Source organism: Chamaea fasciata, unplaced genomic scaffold (genome assembly GCF_029207755.1).
Source record: "Chamaea fasciata isolate MVZ Bird 193981 ecotype frontalis unplaced genomic scaffold, bChaFas1.0.hap1 SCAF_4, whole genome shotgun sequence".
Taxonomy (NCBI): Eukaryota; Metazoa; Chordata; class Aves; order Passeriformes; family Sylviidae; genus Chamaea; species Chamaea fasciata.
Window position 1 is genome coordinate 60,617,949 of NW_027094089.1, and position 20,903 is coordinate 60,638,851.

Genomic DNA, 20,903 nt, shown 5'->3' on the forward strand with positions numbered 1-20,903 from the left:
AAGGAAAGGTGATGTGTTCTTGTAAACTACCAGAGGTGCTTAGGGAGATGCTTTCGTGGAGGGCATGGTAGTGTTAGGTAAATGACTGGACTTGATGATTTAAAAGGTTTTTTTTCAACTGAAGTGATTTTATTATTCTATATTCTTAGTTGCATTTGTCTGTATTTTAGTAACCCTGGTAGTCAACTGTGGCATCTAAAACAATCATTATGGGAGAAACCTCAGACCTATGACTGAGCAGTCAACAGGAGTCAAGAAGTCCACAAGGGAGTCCTGCAAGTCCTATTGAAGGCAGAAAAATGAATCACAATAAAGGCATCCTTTAAAGAAAAAAATTATTAACAGAAAGGAGTCCAAAAAGACCAAAGAAAGGAAAATGATGAAAGAAAGAAAAAGGTGAAAAAAACACAAGAGTCTAATAATTTTAATCACTAAAACATGGAAAGAAACCATATGCAGTACATAGAAATGAAAAGGATATATGACTACAAAATCATTCTGGGGAGCAGGGCAGAGGGTGACAATGGAGCAAGGAAACAGGACAAATATAAAGATGCAGAAACTGAACTGAAGTGCTTTAAAAAAACAGAACTCCATTTGTACACTGGATCTCTGACTATTTGGAGACATTAAGCTAACAAAGGCAAAATATTATGGGTGGTAGATATTTAGAAGATGGTTTCTTGTGTCCTAACTGTCAGCTTCCCATTTGGCTTCTCAGAGTTCAAATGGAGTCAGGTAGGTTGAGGCAAAGCTTGATTTTGGCTTCAGTTGCTGCTGAGGTGCTGGATTCTTGGTTTAATATTAGTTTTAAAAGTACACTGCTGTTATATAAGCTGCCACTCAGACTTACAGAGGAAAGTACAAAGAATAAAAATTAAAAATGTCAAAATTAAAGTGGAAGACAGAAAAAAACCTATTCATCTTCCCTGTACAAGGAATGACAGAACTTCATTCATCCTTTAAAGGAACATTATGTATCTGTCTCTCTGAAATGCAAATTTGTCCAAGACAGTAAAGAAAATAATAAGTAGTTTAAAATGTAACCAGGTGATAACTTTATTTCCAATAGCAACTCTTCATTCAAAAAAGCTTTGAAATCAGAACTGTATTAATTATTAGTCTTCAAACAAACATCATAAAGAATCTGGAGTACACTATTTTGGGAACATCAAATCTAAGCCTAACTGCTTAATAGAAAGAGTAGTTTGAATTTTATTATTAATAAGGATCCGGTTGAGCCACCAATGAAGATTTTTTTAAATCCTACTTCCTAGAAGCACCACCGTTGACTATCTCATGAGCTTTGCAGTATCTGTATCTCAGATACTGGATGATCTGTACTGTTCTGAGAGTTTACTCTGATTGGGAGCTGGATAAAATGTCACCTACTAACTGTTCCCAGCTTTTCAATTCATTAGAGAGGAAAGCATGAAAGGAAAAGTATAATAGCAAACTCCCTACCTTTATACCTACTGTACTGATTTTGAAAGAAGAGCCTTTAAACATGATACTTTTTAAATGTAAAGAAGCCAATTTTTTTCCATCATCAACCAGCACATAACAAAAAACTGAGCAGACAATGGCATCATAACATCTAATTGCCATAATTGGGGAAATCGCTGTTCTTGGGATAGTCACACATTCATGGACTAAATTTCTAACTGTCCCAACAATCTAAATCACACTTCTCACTGGCTAGGTTCTCTACAAGCCATCACCTAAGACATTCAGGAAGGAAAATGCTACACGATGGTCATCTGAACTTTTTCACAAAGCAAGATGCTGAACTTTGGTTGCCTACAATCCTTCTTGCTCCAACAGGATTTGAAATACTATATTTCAATGAGTTGTAATAAAGTGGAGGTCAGAAGTCAGACTTTCTTGGTCATTACCAACCTGACCTACAATCTGTCAGAATAAATAGAAGTTTCCCATAATGATGACTTAAATGAATATAAAACTAAGTTTTATATACTCACATCCCACTTGTCAATTATGGCTCTACTTAAGAGTTGCATAAATTAGGAGGCCATGTATCAAAACAAAACCATTCAAGTGAAAGTACAAGCAAAAGAAGTGCTGAACAAATGAAACTTTCTATGATGTTGTCTCATTCCATCTTCTCTCTTCATCAAGTGCATAAAGTTTATTCTAATATTACATAACGTTTGCATAAGGTATATTCAGAATATTCTTTGTGGCCTTGATCCAACAAAGCCTTTTGAATTGAAAATCAATGTACATTTTATTTTTTCCAATGTGGAGTAAATTGAGCATACATGGCACGTACTGTATCTCTTTATTCTTTTTAAACGAACTGTGATTTATATGGAGAAAGTTCAAACTGATGACTGGAAGGGAGGAAGGCAAAGGTGAGATGCAGTCGCATTACCCAAAAATGTAGTCTTGTCAAATTTGTCAGTTTCTTGTTTCAAGAAGGAAAGACAATGAAACAATTTATTCCTAGTTTTATTTGCTTCTTGGATCTGAGGCATTGCTTCAAAGAACAGTGCTGGCTAATGCTGTGGCAAAATCAGGACAAAATGTCACCTATTTTTTATTGAAAAGCAACAAGAGGCTCTTGGAGAGCTTCTGCAGATTTTTTGTTGCACAAGGAAGAATAATGTCTTGTCTTATAGAGCAATGCATACACAGCAGCCAAAGATAAAGTCCTCTGAAGAAATGCATACATTTTCTTAGGATTTTGCAGATTTTACATGCACCAGGCTCAATACTACCTTTTGTTTCAGAGCACAGAAACATAAACATTCACTACAATTTTTTCTTCCATTTAAAATTATTTTTACCTCATGAAGTACTAAAACCATTTTTTAAATTCATATAATTAAGAGCTCTAATGAGAAACATAAATACTACTTTTTTAGCTAAGGATAAAAGCATGCATAGAAGACAAACAAATCAACTTATTAAAGGCCAGAAAATTCTGTATCTGAATTCAACATTAGTCTCTATTTTCTGATCCAATTTTCCTGTAACCAAATTTACTTAGTAAATGGGAAAACTAGGACCAAAAGAGACTAAACAGTCCGACCCATGAAGTTATACATCAAGACAGAGTTTTGACTCTCTTACATGCTCCAATTACTTTAAACAGGAAGGCAGCATGCAATCATATTAAACTCAGGACTATTTACAGTAACCCAAAACTAAAAAGTTTATTCAAAATATCCAGTATCTTATAAAAATTTCTTTTCCACTATCACCGTGTCTTCCTCTAATATCTAAATTTATGCTCCAGAGATAAGGATACATAGTTTATAATTTTATCAATGCTTCCACCTGTATTAGATTTCCAAATAAACATAATAAAACTGGAGTCATCAACTTTAGTATTGCAGCCAATATTCAAACTATATGATTGTTTGTTTCATTAATCTACACATTCATGAAATGAGAATGGAGGTCAAACAGAAGTATACATATTTAAGTATAGAACCTCATAAAGCTGTTCTCAGTGTAAAAGAAGTTAGAACTAAGAGATGGTAAAATTGGAGTTTTTTACTCAACATTTTAGAGACCAAAAATATTTTGGTTTAACAGTCCTCTACACTGCTAACAAGGACCATTTAATGTCTTAATCTGTTTTTCTTTAGTTTGATCTGGACTTTTGATTTTATTTCCCAGTATGATGCATTGGAAGACATGCTCATTTTCCAAGCAGGCAGCAGAAAACAACACATTTGTGCTCTGCACTCTTGAAGGGAAAAATATTGTATCTTTCTCAATGAGAGTCATTACCCTCATGATTTCCAGTGCAATATCCAACAGAAGTTTCCTTTTACAGTACTGCTGCTCATGGTGTAGTTGTTTAGCTTTCTATTCGTTAGTGAGAGTCAAGGACATTAAGAGCTGAAGTTCAAACCATCACTGCTCAGAGACAGCCTGTACATATATTTTGCAGAGGTTCTAATTCAGGGTCAGTTAAAACAAAATAGAGAGTGTGAATAAGCAACTTTTCAGAAACTGAAACAGGACCTCGCATTAACAGCACCTCCCCACAGAACCACAGAAAATGTGCATTAGTAGAAACTCAGTTCATAGGAAGAGTATAGCAATTATTATTTGCATACACATTTTAAAACATGGATATCTGTGGGTTATTTCACACTTCATTTGTATGAAACACTATGCCTGAGAGATCAATCACTAAATCAAGGGATGCTTTCTCAAAGCTTCCTACAAGTACTTGAAAAGTCGAAGCTGTTAGCAAAGAAGGCCCTTTACCTTATGACATCCCTAGAATTTGTGTTTAAATGCACTCATTGGTATGCATGTAAAATACAGAAATGCTACTACACAGCTACGATTTTGACAAGCATCAGTTTACAGTCACAAGAAAAAAGAGCACTTGAAGGACACAGCATGATTATGTCTTGTCCCTTTGAAAATGGGAATCACTGTCAATTTAGAAGCCATTCTGTCTCTATCCAAATACTGAAGACAACTGTACTATCTGGTTAGCCTGTGTAACTCCAAATATTCCATATTTTCAATATATGACCTTTTAGTGAGACCTGGAAAGAGAGTTTTTATATACAAATTAGGGAAATAACATTGTTACAGTAAGTACAATAGAAGTTATGGAACTGTATCACATATATTCATTTTTAATGGGATTATTTTGCTTACTGTTCCCCTCCAACAATATTAACACCTTTGATCAATGACTGTCCTCATAGCTGTTGTTGAGCAATTCTCCAGCTTCCTTGCTATGATATTTTACCTTGTGTCAGTGAAATCTGAATGTGTCTTAAAAGATGCATCTCATAATCACTCCACGACTCTGGTAAAACAACTGTGGGGTTTCTTTACTTCATTAATTTCATCTGTCTTCCTCTACACTCAGTACTTATCAAGCACTAACTTCCACATCACAGTTAATGGTCTTCCTCAAAAAAATTCATCGGTGTGTGGTCAACAATCAAGACAACAGACTGACAGCAAACAACCAAAAGCCAATTTCCAGCTAGTCCATGTAGTCCAATGTTATGCTCCATGATGACAAACTACATCATTTCTGTGCATCTCTTCTTCCTCCATCTTCTGCAGGCTTCTAGGTCCAAGACCAGAGATCACTGCCTCATTCTGATACAATCTTGGCTCAAGTATTTCAACCCACAAATTCTCTCTTGATAGAAAACTTAAGATGTAGGTCCTGTAGGTAATCAGGCCCACACAGCATGTGTTTAGGAGACGTTGGTTCTGATTGACAAACCTATTCTATGTCTGTGACAAGGCAATGCACTTAGTGGATAAGAGAAGGGCTATGGATGTTGCTTGCCTGTACTTTAGTCAAGTCTTTAAAAGCATTTCCCACAGCACTCTCCGGGAGAAACTGGCTGCTCATGGCTTAAATGAGTGCAGTGTTCTCAAGGTTAAAAACCATCTGGATAGCCGGGTCCAGAGAGTGCTGGTGAATGGAGTTACATTCATTTGGTGTCCAGTCACCAGCGGCTTTCACCAGGAAAAAAGACAAAATAGTGAAAAAACGCCACTAGTTATCTTTTACCACAAATCCAACATCACAGAACAGGCAAGAGACAACCTTCGACTTGCCATCCACTGAACCTTAACTAAAGTAGTCCTCCTCCACAGTAACACATGGCCGTTGAGGGAGGTGAAGGATGAGGCACAGGGTGTTTCCTCATGAACCTCATGGCCTGGTTTTACACTCGTGAAAAATCACCTCTAAGTTTTGCATGCATTTGTAGGCAGTTTGAAGAATATGCATTCAAGTCCTGACCCTGAATTTCAAGGCTCAATGAACTTTTCTTTCTCCCTAGATATTATCCCTCCCCAATGCAGAAGATGGAGTATATTTGTAAGGAAAAATACTGCCCAAAGCAGTACTAAATGAAACAATTAGAATCTTCCAAATCACAGCTACTTGGAGGCATTGTGAAAACAATGCGTGCTTACTCCAGTCTAGCCTTGATCGGCTTTACTCTGTTCTAAGTTTTACATGGACACAAAATGGATCTCCATTCAAAGGAGCACTCTTCACAGGATACACCATAGAAAAGAGAAGAAAAGCAGTCTTGGGAAAAAGGGAAGTTTCCACTCTTTGTATTTACGAATGCTACCTCCTACAGCACTCTTTTGATGCAACAAACCGTATACATTTAATGTGCTAATTCCACCTATATTACAGCCAAAAAGCCCCACCTGTAGAACCAGACACTTAATAGTAAAAGTAAACAATGTTACTAAGTGACACTACGTAATTATAAATTTAGTTAACATCAAATGAATCTGTAAGAGATACCATGTGTAATTGCCATAGATGCCAGAGCAGGCTCTTAAAAAATCAGTGAATAAGACAGCTCTTTTATTTCAAATTCTCTTCCTGCAAGTGGAGTGTATGGGTTTTCATCCACAGCTGCCACACAGGATGCCATATATGTTATATGATATTGAATTTCTGTCTGAATACTCTTTATCTGCTACCACTGGCACACAAGGAACAGAAATTTCCAAGGCATTTAAACAGGAATAGAAATGTCCTTTCCCTTTCTGTGCAAGTGAAACAAACTCCTGTCCTCTGACCAGGTCAAGTAAAACCACTCCCCAACACATTACTATAAAATAATTTTGTAGAGACAGAACCAGAAAAGGGGTATTCCTACTGCTCAGTTACTACTGTAGCGTTGCTGAGTTAGCCTTCTGAATTTCCCTCTTTCTACACAAAGAACAGTCTTGTAAATGTATTAACAAAACGTTGAAATGCATTTGAAATAAACAGTATTTCATCTGCCTGCAACAGCTGCAGGTCAGAAGTCCATGGAACCTGGCAATGCTTTGGCCATGATGCTGTAGGTGTTGGCCAAGGTGATTCTCTCTACTTCTGCTACAGCCACTGAACAAAGAACTAGCAAAAGTGTTTAACATCTGCCTTCCTTTCCTAAGAGAGGGTTCCCATCTCATCCCCATCTCCCCATTCTCCTCCCAGAAAATAAACTCAAGACTTATATGGAGCAAGGCTACTGCAAACTATAGCTTGAATGACCCCTCCACACCTGAATAATCACGTGAATTCAGACACACAAGAAGATGTGGAACATACACAAAAGAAGATCCAAACAGTATTTAACAAGCCAAAAACTCTCTGGTGCAAATGGTATGTGCAAGACTACTTGCTTCCAGGTCTATGTGCTAAGGTAAAGACTTCAAAGACAAAGAGGTTCACATATTTGCCAGTAAATAAAAATATGTAGAGGTGTATCTTCTCTTTTTATCCACAATTATTTAATTGATATTGAAGTAAGTTACTATTTTGGCCTAAGATAAACAGCACTCTCCCAGAAAATATTCCAGTATGTTTCAGAGGACAGCATGGGTCAAAATTTTTTTCATGTACCTATGGGGCCATCCTACTTGAGGAATGAGAAAGAAACAAGTTTTAAACCTGTGGACAAAATCTATACCTTTCACTGTGGGTCAGAGAACATACCCTAGTCCCATTGACTTTGATGGCATCCTAGTAAACTCAAAGACTGGTGTGCATTGCCCCAGAACCAAGTCAAATTATACAGTATGTGCAAACCACACACTGTGACTACTGTCCAGAGAGACTACTTAAGAGATAATACAGAACTAAGTTATTTCTGATTATGTGAAGTTAATTGGAAGAGGTGAGTCAGTTACATGAGATGCATGCTATTACTGCAACAGAATTTATACTTTTCAAAATAATTGTACCAGTATTTGTTAGTGTAGGGCCCAGAAGTCTGGCATTTGGCCAAAGGTAATTATTTAGGTATGTTGCCATGAATTACTACTGATGGATCACAAAGCGATTTTTGACATTCTGTCCGAAAAATGCATTAAAGGTACTTGAGAGCTTTTGTGATTTTACTCTTGCCTGGACTGAAAAATAAGATGTTGATTGAAAAAATGTTAAAAAACTTTAAAAAACCCCACCCAAACCATACACAAGCCTAAGTCGAAACATAAGATATTCTACATCTCCCTGGATACACAGCTAGGTTTGCTTATGCCAATGGATTCGTAACAGTTGCTTCACAATGTATTTGTAATGAGCAAAGCAGGACAACAACTTGTTTTCACATGGTTATTTAGACCATTCCAATTTTTCAAATATTTCAATAGGAAAAAATCCCTTTCAAGTTCTGTTCAGAGCCCTGACATTAATTTCCCAGATTCATAAGGGAACCTATCATGCATCATTAATTATTCACAATTATGACTGCATGCATATTTTTTTGAACAAAAATGTATGTATTCATGTATATGTATTCATGTATACACAAATATATGTAACAGGATACATACATGCTGAAAAAATAACTGAAACACATGTAGTATTTTATAGTGACATCTGTTCTAAGAATAAATAATTCATCAGGTGTATTTAATAACAACATTCTTTAGAGGTTAGTCTGTATAGTCTTTATTATCTCACCTTCATTGTCGCAGTCTTGCAATGAAAGCCATATTTGATCTACCAGACCAACTCCTTTTACTTCACCATGAACTGGAATGGAATGCATTACCATTAATGCAATTAATGTCAAGGGTTTGGCTTGCAATTGCCAGTGCTACTCTTTTTGAAATTTATATTTCTTCATCAATGGCTTTATTTTTCATTCTACACTGCAGAAGAGAAAACATCCATTGTGATACTTTTAGATTGTTCTCATTTCACATTTTTCACACATAATCATCTATAACATGAGAAAGACTGTCATTATTGGCATGTTTTGGACTGGATTCTATCAGATGTAACTTGCATGTCTGTTAGAGCTATAGAAATGGGCATTACTTAAAAAAGATTTATTAAAAATTGCAATATCATGCTTTATGACAAGGACCAAGAAGACACTCCTCAGTCACTTGCCAAATTCTTCTTGGTGAATATTCTTGGCCTGCAAAGACAAACTTGATGTACTAATAGCCTGCACAAAAGTCAGAGTCAAGGTTTGGTCATACAGCAATTTTTTTACTTGGTGCTTATGAGTTTTGTCCAGGACTTGTATTGCGTAGAGGCAAACCCCTTACTACTTAACATCGAAACAGCTTGTTCAGCACTTGGCCCTGCTCCTCATTTCCTGTACTGAAAGTAACCTATAACCAACTTGGGTTGCCTAAAGCTTCTGCGAGTTCCCCTCTGTTGTGCCAGATCTGGACCCTGGCGTTCCCTGGCTGAAGGCAGGAGTATCCATGTAGCTAAGCAACAGGTATCCACATCTCCATCTGTTCTACTCCAACGTACCTCGGCAAGTGGCATCACATAAACATGGACAGAAGATTTGCAAATTCAGTGCTGAGTATTCTTTGCAGCATGAAGAAAGATTAACTTCACATGAAAAGACAGCAGATCTGTAGTCAGCAGACCTGGACTTAGGTTATGAATTCAATGTAGGGACAAATCCAAAAATAAAAAATATATAAAAGCAAATCCCATCCAAATGGCAAGGCTTAAATTTATGTAACTGCATATACATATATATAAATATATATATATACACACACACACACACATATATATATATATATATATATATATATATATATATATACATACAAACTCCCTCCACATACTTCATATGAGTCACTGAAGATGTCTTTCCTTGGAAACTACATTAACATTAAAAAAAACCCAGCAAGAGAAATAGATTTTCTATTACTAGCATTTTATGAACATCACAAAATCAATAGAATATATAAAGAATTGATTTAAGCCATAATAAATATTATGCCAGTAGAACAAGTGGACATTCTTTGACTGATTAGGGATTATGACAAACAGCACATTTAGATCCAACATGTTCAACAAGTGTGAATAATTTCATAATATTCTGTAATAAAGCTGACTTCCAGAAGCTTGCTCCTGGAATTACTATGATAACTCTGAACTCTGTCATGACTTTAGACCTTTATCTTCTCCAGATTTTCCTAAAAAGCAGGAGAAGAAAGAAGGGATGGCCCGACTGTTATTTTTTATTTTTCAGCCAACACAAAAATTATACTAGACCAAACTTTTTAGCTCCTGCAAATACATTCAGCTCATTCTACTCAAGGTAACAGATCCTAAATATCACTTTTAAGTCACAGGATTTAATTTTCAAAAAGCAGACACTGTAAAGCAGTATGATGTTTTTGTAAAAACTGAAGCATTTAAGGAAGGATACACAGCCTTGCTTGCTTCTTGACAAGGCATCAGACCTCAATTTTGGTAGCTTATTCAGAAAGAAAATGCTTTGCTGAGAGAATACTCTAACAGGATTCTAAACAGAAAAATATTCAAATATTTTTCCATATTTTTGACTGTTTATGATATTTCTCAAAACAGGAAATATATTTTACAGGGACAAATATTTCCACTGCCATTAAAGGAGCATTGTTTCCTTTGCTGCAATTAAAATACTGGATTTGGTACTCTCCTTAGGATTTACAATATAACTTCAGGAAGTGGGGTTACTTAATGAGCATGTAATATGTTTACTTAGCCTACACCAAACTTATTTCTAAATAAAGGAGAAAAAAGTATCAAAAATCTAGAAAAAAGGCAGACAAAAACCATATTAATATTTTTAAAAACATACATTTCACTTGCAGCTCTGGAAATCAAAGTACCAAAACATATAAAGAACTACCATTGCTCATGTAATGGAAATACCCTTTCCCTTGCAAAGACAGAAAATTTTCTCAAACTCAACTTTATTTTACAAATCTTGCAAAATCAAATAATTGATATATAACACTGCTTTACAGCTTTTCTGTCCATAATGCAACCACACTATTACTGGGGATAGGATGGCAGGGGAAAGCCCCTTTCATGCTTGACATGAAAGCAGCACTATTTTAGTGGGATCAGTGCAGAGTCCTCTCCAGTAATTATGTAACTTTCTGTCTGAGTCCAACTATGCTAAGAGTTATTGATAACAATCTCGAATAAAATAGTAATTAAATCTTCCAAAACACTCCTCTGACTGGACAAGGGTTGTGGGAAGGACAGACACCAAGCAGCAGTTCTGACCTTGAAAGAAAACTATTGATTGGATTTTGCCTTGTGAAAGGAAGGAGGGAAAACTGAAACCAACCATTCTGAATCATTAATGAGCTCCAAAAGCATGGTCCTAACTCCAGTTTTTTACATATCCGTGTGCATTTCTCTTTTGGTTTCCTCAAAACTAGCCCATTTGCAATCCATACATTAAAAGAAGCTATAAATTCATTCAAGACAACATGAAGTATCTCTAGACAAAACTCTAAGTTTAGTGTATGTCAAACTGTGTAACACCTAACAACATAAATGTTACATATACTTTTAAATACACACACATATGTCTGTGTATGTGTGCTTATTCATGTTATGCTAATTACCGTAAATGAGTAAAAGATGTTATTGATTGCCTGTGCTACTACTATGTTTTTGTTAGTACCCAATGAGGCAGAACATGACTTTCCGGTCTTTTGATAATTCCTAGGACTGAAAGGGCTTTGACCATAATTTCTATGAGGGATTTGGCCCTAAAAAAAGGAGAGGTTTAGGTTGCTGATTTTTAAAGAAAAGGTCTCCACAGAATGAAACAAAACAAAATTACATGAAAAGTTATAATTCGTGTGGCAGGAAAAATTCAAATAACTGCTGTTTTGTGTTGATTAGCACTAAAGTGATAGAAATAAGTAAATGGGGAGCAAAAAGCCAACCATTAGGCAAAACGTAGGAAAGTGTGTGATTATTTTCTCATTATTTATCTTAAATTTCACTCATCCTCCTTCTTACTGCATTTCCCCTCCTCAACATATTCCTTAGTTTTTCTTCCACAGCCTCTTTCCTTACAAATTGCCTCCAACAGCTTTTCTTCAGTAGGTCCAGCTACAGTGCTATTTACTGTAACACAAAGAAAGCATCTTCCTTTGTTCTTGGCTCCATCTAGCAGTCCTAAAGAAAATCATTCCCTATTAATTAATCATTCTCTATTCTACACAGAAGTCATAACTTAGTTTATAAAACTTCTCTTCTGATATCTTTATTAAACAAATCAACTATATTAAAAATGGGAAACTATTAAGCCAAGATTTCTTTTTAAATACAATCAAACCAAGTGAACTTGAAGAAAAACATCCAACCATCATTGACATAGATGACTGTAGGCATTTTCTCTTTAAGAGATGCAGCCCAAAAAAACCAGTAAGATGCAAATATGAAATGATTTTTCTATTTACCATCCACTACAAGAAGGAATAAATGTGATCACTTCCATCCCCACTCTCACACAGCAGTGCATTAGCAGAAGTATACAGGCTGCGTTGGCACAAAGGAGTGCACAGTGCTGGCAAGACAGTGAATTCACATGTGAGAGAAACTGGCAACTTTCAAAACATCCATGTGATTAGTTTCCCTTTAATTGTCTATTTAATTAAGTACTTCCACTGTCGAGAGATTAGAAATGCTATCTTCACTATACGGTAACATTGACAAAGGTAGGAATTGCTACTACTGGAATTAGATTCAGTTGCCTTCTGCACTAATAGGATATAAAAACCCACCACAGTAGCACTGCAGCTTCTTTACTTAATAATTACAGAAATAATGTCATAAGATAATACGCCAACCATTATCTTACACCAAGTATACAGAGGATTAAAAATTCTATACTGGAATAATCGCATTCAGAAGAAGATTATCCCTTTGGCCTTGAACTCTGAAATACAACACTACTGCTCACACTATGGAAATACACATTTTTTTATGCTATTTAAAAAAAAGTCCAAAAAAGATTAAAAGAGCATAGGCAAGAAACATGTGAGCTGTGCAATGATACAGACACTCATTAAGTAAGAGGGAAAGAGACGAGTACAACACGCAAAGGACAAGGCACAAACCTACTCTATAGCAAAGCCAGAAATAAATGCACCTTCAGTGTTAGTACAAAACTCCTGTATGACCACACAGTAAGTTCAGCAAGAGTTTTACTACAGGAATTACACAGTGCTACACAGAAAGAGAAGAGTCATTCACTGAAGAATCAAATTGTTCAATTTACATTTGTGCTCTAGCTCTCTCTGTTCCATAAGATTCAAGGAATGAATGATGAGGTGTTTCAATGCCATGAACTGGACAATATCTAAATGTTCTATCAAAGGGTCTGTAACACCTATGAATTGATTCTTTCTGATAAAAACAGAAAAATATTATTCCAAATCATAAGACCATTATTAAATATCTCATTCCTGTAACATTTCAAATTAAACATCTTCCCACTTCGGTTATATGGCTGTGCTCAGCCCCATGGCTCTTTTACACAAAATCAAGGAGGAATAAAAGGCAGTGGAACATCTCTCTCTAAAAAAAGTTTACAATCTCAGCTATAACTACTACAGCCACCTAACTATAGGTCAGAGAGGACCATGACTTGCAAACAATGATCTGCATACAATCCTATGCATAAAGTCATTTACAGGTCAAGGGCAAAATTTTCCCTTTCTGTGCATGTCATGAATCTGTTATCTGTGGAGTCTGTCACAGCTCTGATTCTGCACTGATGGGTGGCTCCTATTTCCATCAGTGGTGTTTGTGGTGCTGAGAAAGCAATAAGATGGGCTAGGGCAAAGAGATTTTTCTCGCTGCTGGTTGAACCCTACAGCACACAACACCACGCCAGAACAAGCCACCCTTCTAATTTTACACAGCTGATCCACAGTTCTAATCAGCTGCTTCTGCATGCATAATGATTTGCACATGGTGGGTGGGAGAGGCCTCATTTTTTTTGCATTCATTATTTTAATTGTAGATATTGTACACACTGAATTTCACTGTATTCATTGAAATAGAGAAAAGTCTGGCTGCTGATTGCATTTGTTACTGTATTCTTGGATATGTTCACATCCAATCCTGTGGCTGAATGCCACTGTACAGAGCTTTGCTTTCTCAGCTTCCCACCGTTTTGTTCCTACAGTGGCTGTGGCAAAAGAAACACATTTCTTGGCCCTGCCTGTCTGATCTTTAGTGACATGGATCTGGCCTTGATGCATCCCAGGTTGAAGGTTAAATATTTTCTTTTTTTTTTTTTTCCTTTTTTGTTTGGTTTTCTTAAAAAGGTGCACTGGAATTCATGACTATGGAAATTCAGTGAGGGGCATGATAAAAAACAGGTGACCAGGACACTGTTAATAACTAAACAGCAAGACATCACTCACAACAGAGGCACAGTTGTCTTCCTCTGGTCCCATGATATTATTTTGAAACACAGATAGCTTCAGGTATCAAATTCCACACTAACAAACCAGCCTCACAACCATACAGTTCCACTGACCGCAAGAGCTTCATTTCAGGTTGGCAACCTTTAGAGACAAGAAAAAAGATAGCCTCCCAAGATTTCACTCTGCTGTTCCTGAGCTCAGAGCAGCTCCTGGGCCCAGTCATGGTGACTGGACAAAGTCTGTCAATGTTTGCAAAATAGCTGTAAAAGATGCATTTCCAATACCATCTTCACTTTGAAAAAGCTCTTACATTGTTGTTCTGCAATACATCGTCTGGCCTATCTCTTGTCTTGAGAGATGATACTCTCTACAGATCTCAATCCTTTCCCCTCCGGGTTTTTTTCTTTTTCTTTCATTCCTTTTTTCATTCACTTTCTCACAGATTTTTTTTTTTTTTTTTTCTCTCCACGATATCAGGGACCATTTCAAAGCCTGGCTGGGACTTTCCCCAGTTAGACAAGAAATCATGCTTACAGCAGAACTGGAGTCCCACCTTCCTCATCACATCCAAGTATGGCATCTTCAATCCCAGGAACTCCTACACAGCTCTGGGTTCCCATCTTAGCCCCTTCACACTCTCCTCTTTGTATTCAGAATATAATCAATCCTTCCAGTACAAAATTGGAAAAGGGAGTAATTTTTACCTTCTTGGCTTGCTTTCTCTTAGTTACACAGCAACCTTTTCCTCTTTCCTCATCACAACTTAAGAAATTCCCTACCTGCACACCTTTTCTAGTCTTCTCCCTTGGATCTGAAGTCCTCCCCTTCTATATTTCCTTGCTTCTATCTTTACTGCTCCCTCCCTCTCTTCATCACTTCTCAGTTCATCTTCTATAACATCAAGCTTGGGGTTCTTTTGGCAAAAAAAGTAATTTCATCTGTCTCTGAAACTATAAACTGTGTTTCTCATTGTGCGCAATGAACAATTTGCAGGAGGTTCACCTGCTCTTGTTCTTGGACTATTAGTCTTCTGACTACAGTCAACCTTTGTGTGCACCCAAAACCTTACTCAGCATAGTCTTGATCCGTGATAGTTATTTACTGTTACTTTACATATCATTCAGCTTCTGTGCTTAGAGTTTTGTATGATTTACAGTTCAGAACTATTTGTTCAATCAAAACTGCCACACACTACACCTGCTTACAACACAGTTACTGAACTCCTTACAGTCTGTCTCAGAAAGGAGAATGTGTAATTTTCCTTATGAAGTAGCAGTCAAGACGATGCTAATATGTGGCACCTCCAACCACACATACTGCTGTGTAAGACAGGTGAAAGTCTACACAAAGAACGAGAAAACATTATATCTCAGAAAAGGAAAACTGAATCTGTTTGCTCTGCTTGCAATGATCATGCCAATTCATGTGAAGTTCATTTTCCATATTTTTCCATCCTAAATCTATCATATTTTAGACCATTATTAGCAACCCCTTTCAGTGAAATTAAACAAGAGAATGTGCCAGAACAGCAATCACATTCTGAAAAATGTGAATCATAAGCAGTGAAGCTGTGCAGTATTTAAAAAATTGACATATTTGGTTTTTAAGACTAAACTACAACTATACTGGACAAACTAAAACCATGAAGTTCTGCAAAATGAAACAGCAAACCATTTTCAAGGAAGATAATTAGGAATACATTTACCTACCTGTAGCTGACTTACTATACACCAAAATAAGAATGCACAAGCATATATGACCACAAATACAATGTACATGGACCCTTCAGACTGTGCAAAAAGTGTAAAAAATTCATCAGTTCAGTCTACAACCTGTGTCGTGTCTCTGCTAGGCTCACACAGTTTTCTTACTGGCACCAGCCAAATACCCTGTGCTGCACCTTTTGTGCTTTACACACACACACACACCAGCCAATGGAGTCAGCTGCATCTGAAGTGCAGCAAAGGGCACCCTCTGACATGTCAGTTCTTTAAACTCCCCTCTTTCATAATATTTTTGTAGCTATGACAGGGAAGAATGGGTCCTGGTTCATATCTTGTCCAGACCAGGCTCAGAGGAGACCTTATTACCTGAGGTTCTTCTCTGTTACCCTTTTTTAAGTCCTGCCATGTTTGGAAGCAGTAATACCACAAACCACTCATATTTCATTCCCTATTTAAGAAGCTACTTAAGAATCACTCTAAGATGTCCCACTCACCCAGAATCCAGTGTTACACTGACAAGGTTAATTGAGGAGCTAAAGGCCAAGATTAAGTTCCGCCAGTTCTCTGGGAGGATTTAGTTTCCAATGTTACTTTCCCAGATGCACATAGCTGACACAGCCATACACAGGACCTCTGCCTGTAGCTCTTCTCTTCCCAAAGAAATGCTGACCCCCATTAACCTTAATGAGTCTGATTCCCATCTACACTCATTTATTGGCAGAACAGTTAAAGGGGCCATAGTGTAAAAAAAAACATTCTGGCTCACTGACTTTTCTTTGTAATTTATGAAAGATGCTACAACCACATCAACATCTTTAGATACCAACGATGCATTCTATGCAGCCTAGCTCCTCTTTCCCTTCAAAAATACCCCCACTACTTCAGTTTAAAATATCAAGGTATCTCTTTGACTAAGTAACAGACACTGAATTCTGACGCTGCAACAGTAGCTGAGGGGTTTTTTTTGTTTTTTTTTTTTTTTTTTTTCTTTTTGGTTTTTTTGGGGGTTTTTTTTGTTTGTTTGTTTTTAATTTTCCCCCTCACACTGAAGCAAACAAATTCGTGGCCAAGTTGTTGAACTGTAAGAACCCATCTCAATTAAAGTATTTCCATAATATTGTTCACAGTCCTGATTGCATTTTCAGAATTGGAACAGAGGAGAAAGGCTATCAGTAGCCACACACAATGTAATGGGTTGGAAAAAGACAGGGTACCTAACTAGCTAAATATGAAGTACCTAATTGAAATTAAGTAATTTTGGAACTTAGGAGAGCTGAAAGAGGCACTAGAAAACCCTCAGAAGCTCCATGCCTTGTTCTTAAAAAGAAAGTAATACATGACAGGAATTAATTTGGTGTGCACGAAGTATGGGAGCTCAGTGGCAAAGATCACTGCTCCAAGGCCAGCTGGTGCACAAAGCAGTGCACATGAACATCCTTTTGGTGGCCAGTGAGAACAGTGCCTAGGTTTACACTTAATGCAGTCAAAGAACCTGCTTGTAGAAACACAGGCTGTACCTAGTAAAAAAATTGTTCTGACCGCTGGGTGCAAATTAAAGTTTGTGAAAATTACCATGGCCACAAAACTTAATCACTTCAATGCTAGGTGACTGTGATTAATTGTGAATGTCTACTGTAGCATGAACACTTTTCAGAGAATATGGATGGGTAAGAGCCAATTGCATTAAGACTGCAAACAAAGGGAATCCCTCTTCCTTTAGCACCAAGAGGGTACAAACTGTCTGTTCAGAGCTGCCACAGGCACCAGCAGGATGGCAGAAAAACAGTCTCATTCTTCTCCCAGGATTATCAACTTCTCACTACTCTAATTTGGCACACTTGGGCCTGAGCTGTGCAACTGGACAGACATTTCCAGTCCCTGCAGGAACATGCAGATTCTGACCTGAGGAACTGTCTGAACACACCAAAAGGAAAAGTAAATTATTCAAGTTTCTCCATGGTCTCAAGACACTATGGCTCAACAGTGTGAAAGCACAAATGTGCCTCAACTTCTTTGTTGGTTTGCTATCATGCTTATCTTGTACTTGACACAGGACCTGTAGAGTACGCCATGTCCAAGACTCAGATACGGCCTCCTTTGCCAAGAAGTGAAAGGAAGAATATTTCCTTTGATTCCTCTGCTTTCATGATAGATAATCTGGTGAACTGCACCCTAAGCCAACCATAAGACATTCCAAACTATTACTTTTCTAAAATAAAGCCATGTGTAATTATTTTATATTTTTCTTTACCAAAACAACAGGGTGCTTAATAAACAGAAAAGAAAGTTTCCCTTCCTGTTAACCTGCCTCTATGCAGCACAGAATGCAAGAACAGCCATGTTGGTCCAACCAAATGAAACATCTATTACCCTGCCTCTGACATGAGCCAAAAGCATGTGCCTGAGGGATTGTGTTAGCAGAGAGCAAGCACATACCAAGCACCTCTGCCACACATTACAAAAACTGCATGTGCCAGAGGTTATACCTTTGTGCTTAACAGCCATATCACTGAAACTCACAGCCGCTGGGCAGGAACAGGCCCTGTGCCATCCACCTGACTCACAACCTGCTCTCTTAAGGTACCTGGACTTTACTGCACCACTGGCAGGTTGCACGACTTCTTGTGATGGCAGCAGAAGAGTCTGCATTAATGTTTGCCTGGAGCACGCTGGGAGAGGCCACTGCAAAAGCAGATGCAATGCACAAGCTCCAGGCACCATGAGAAGCAGCTGCAACACCTGCCTAGTTGGCAAGCCAGCATTCAAAAGGACAGAAAGAGAAATTTAACAGGGCAGGCTCTCTACTACTCTCCAAAATTACTGACAGTTGTGCGAGCTTACAGGTCCCCAAGATGGCCATGGGCAGAAATATTTAGCATGTGGTAGCCACAAAGACAGGATTTGACCTTTTAATTCGAAGGTTTTAATTTGACCTTCAAGCTAATTTGACTTTCAAGACATTCAATAAATGCACAACTGCATCAGAGCCAGCTGGAAACATGGACAGCTCATAGTACACATCCACATGTGCCCCTGAAGAAGAGATAACAGCGCAGCTTCAGAAGCTGTGTGACAGAACCCTGCAATGACCCTCTCCAAAAAAACGCAAGGGATGTCAACAGGTTCTGGTTCAGACTCTTGTGCAAAAAAAGAATGTTATTACAAGATACATTTCTGTTGCTGACTGTTGCTAAAAGTCATAAAAATGTAACTTTCTGAAAGGGCACAAACCTCTCTTGGAAGACCTTTGGTAACCAATATTTCAGCAGCAGCCACCACCTCCTACGCCTGAGAGCTCCCACGTGAAATAAAGGGTTCTGGTTACTCAATTCACTGCTTTTTAAGAAATGTTTTTCTCCCAGTTTGAATTACTCACATCTAAAGTTAAAGAATAAAGACAGAACTAAATACCAGAACTAAAGTTAAAATTTCTCCTACTTTAAAGGCCATACATGGCATGTCTCCATGTTGGGGCTGGCCCTGTCAAATGTGGAGGCAAATCCATGATCACACTCCTCATAGGGGTTACAAATGGACTCCCTCCAGCTGCAGATGCTTCCACATTTGCTCTGCAGAAGAGTTGTGGCAGCACAGAAATTGTGCCACAACTGTAGGCTGTCCTCTTCTTATGAAAATGATGCCTCTAAAATTCAAAATAGTTATGAGGGAAAAGGCCTCAGTTCTAAGACATGCCAGCTCTGTAGTACCACACCATCAATACACAGAGCAGGCAAGAGGCAAAAGGGCTGATAGAGGGAGGAGGACTACAGTCATGACTGGCTGGCTGAAGTGCCGATAAGAAGTGAAACTTTATGACCAGTAGAATCATAGAAAAGTTTGGGCCAGAAGGGGCCTTAAATATCACCTGGTTTCAACCTGTTTGTCATGGGCAACCTTGTACTGTCCCATGCTGCTCAAAGCCCCATCCAACCTGGTCTTAAACACTTCCAGGGATGAAGCATCCATAACTTCTCTGGGAACTTGTTCCAGTGCCTAATCACCCTCTAAGTAAAAACTTCTTCCTGATATCTAAACTATACCTACACTCTTCCAGTTAGTTCACATATTTTGTCATCTGTCAGGAAAAGATGAAGGACCTTTTATAAATACTTCTTGTACGTTTACATTATTCCACCTAGTGCTCCAGGCTATTCAGCTATGTCAGACAGTTGAAGGAACAGTGCATTAGCCTTTGACACCATGAATAAAACTGACATAGGCTAAATAATAGTTACTAGATAGCTTGCCTATTTTACTTCAATATAAAGGATTCTGTTACATTGCTCCCTCTCTGACTTCTTTTTAAAGAAGTATCAAAAAATCAAGCAGAGCAAATTAGAAAGATTCTCAATCCTGCCTATTTTTTTTTTCTAATTTCAGTGACAGATCTCATTTTCCTAAATCTGCTTCCTCATTTTCACACTACAAGTGTCATCAAGTCTTCCTGGTTTCTGCTATTTGCAAAGCAAACAGCACTAAATGGGACAAAACATGGCAGAGTACAAAACAGAATGACAGACTCCTCTTTAATAAGGCAATTATGATTTTTGTGCGGAATACAGAAGAGGTATCAGGACAAAATGGACTTTGAGGGCAGCACAAAAAGGTCTTTCACTTAGGACGACTATTCCCGTGTCACTCATGATCCATATATGGAGAAAAAAGTCATATATAACTCACTATTCTGAAGTTTACACTGGATTATCATCCAGTCTGAGGACTGAATATAAACCTAACGTCTTAAGTACATAAATGTGAAAGGCTGGGACACTGACCACTGTGAGGCAGAGTGGCATACTCACATTGCACCACCGAGGAAGAATTGGGATGTACAGTATCACTAGTAAAACAGCAATTGAGAAGAGCTGTGAGCCACTTGGCAAAGGTGTGTTCGGCTACCCACAAAGAGAACACTTTGAAGGAATTCATTGGCTGCAGTGAATTAATAGCTAATGTGCAATGCTGATCCCAGGTTATAAATATTCT

General features: G+C 37.7%; 1 protein-coding gene across 7 annotated transcripts in view; it reads right to left on the reverse strand.

The window, feature by feature from the left end:
- The window catches only part of NTRK2 (neurotrophic receptor tyrosine kinase 2), a 196,713-nt gene that overhangs the window by 109,287 nt on the left and 66,523 nt on the right, over positions 1–20,903 (reverse strand). For 4 of the 7 annotated variants that reach the window (XR_010720521.1, XR_010720520.1, XM_066181746.1 and 1 more), the window contains exon 12: positions 8,447–8,518. The exons of the other annotated variants lie outside the window; for them this stretch is intronic. Coding sequence is in view for 2 of the 4 variants with exons in the window: in XM_066181746.1 (XP_066037843.1) it covers positions 8,447–8,518 (72 nt within the window). In the remaining 2 variants the exon portion in view is untranslated. The remainder of the gene's footprint in view (positions 1–8,446; positions 8,519–20,903) is intronic. 7 annotated transcript variants of the gene reach the window in all.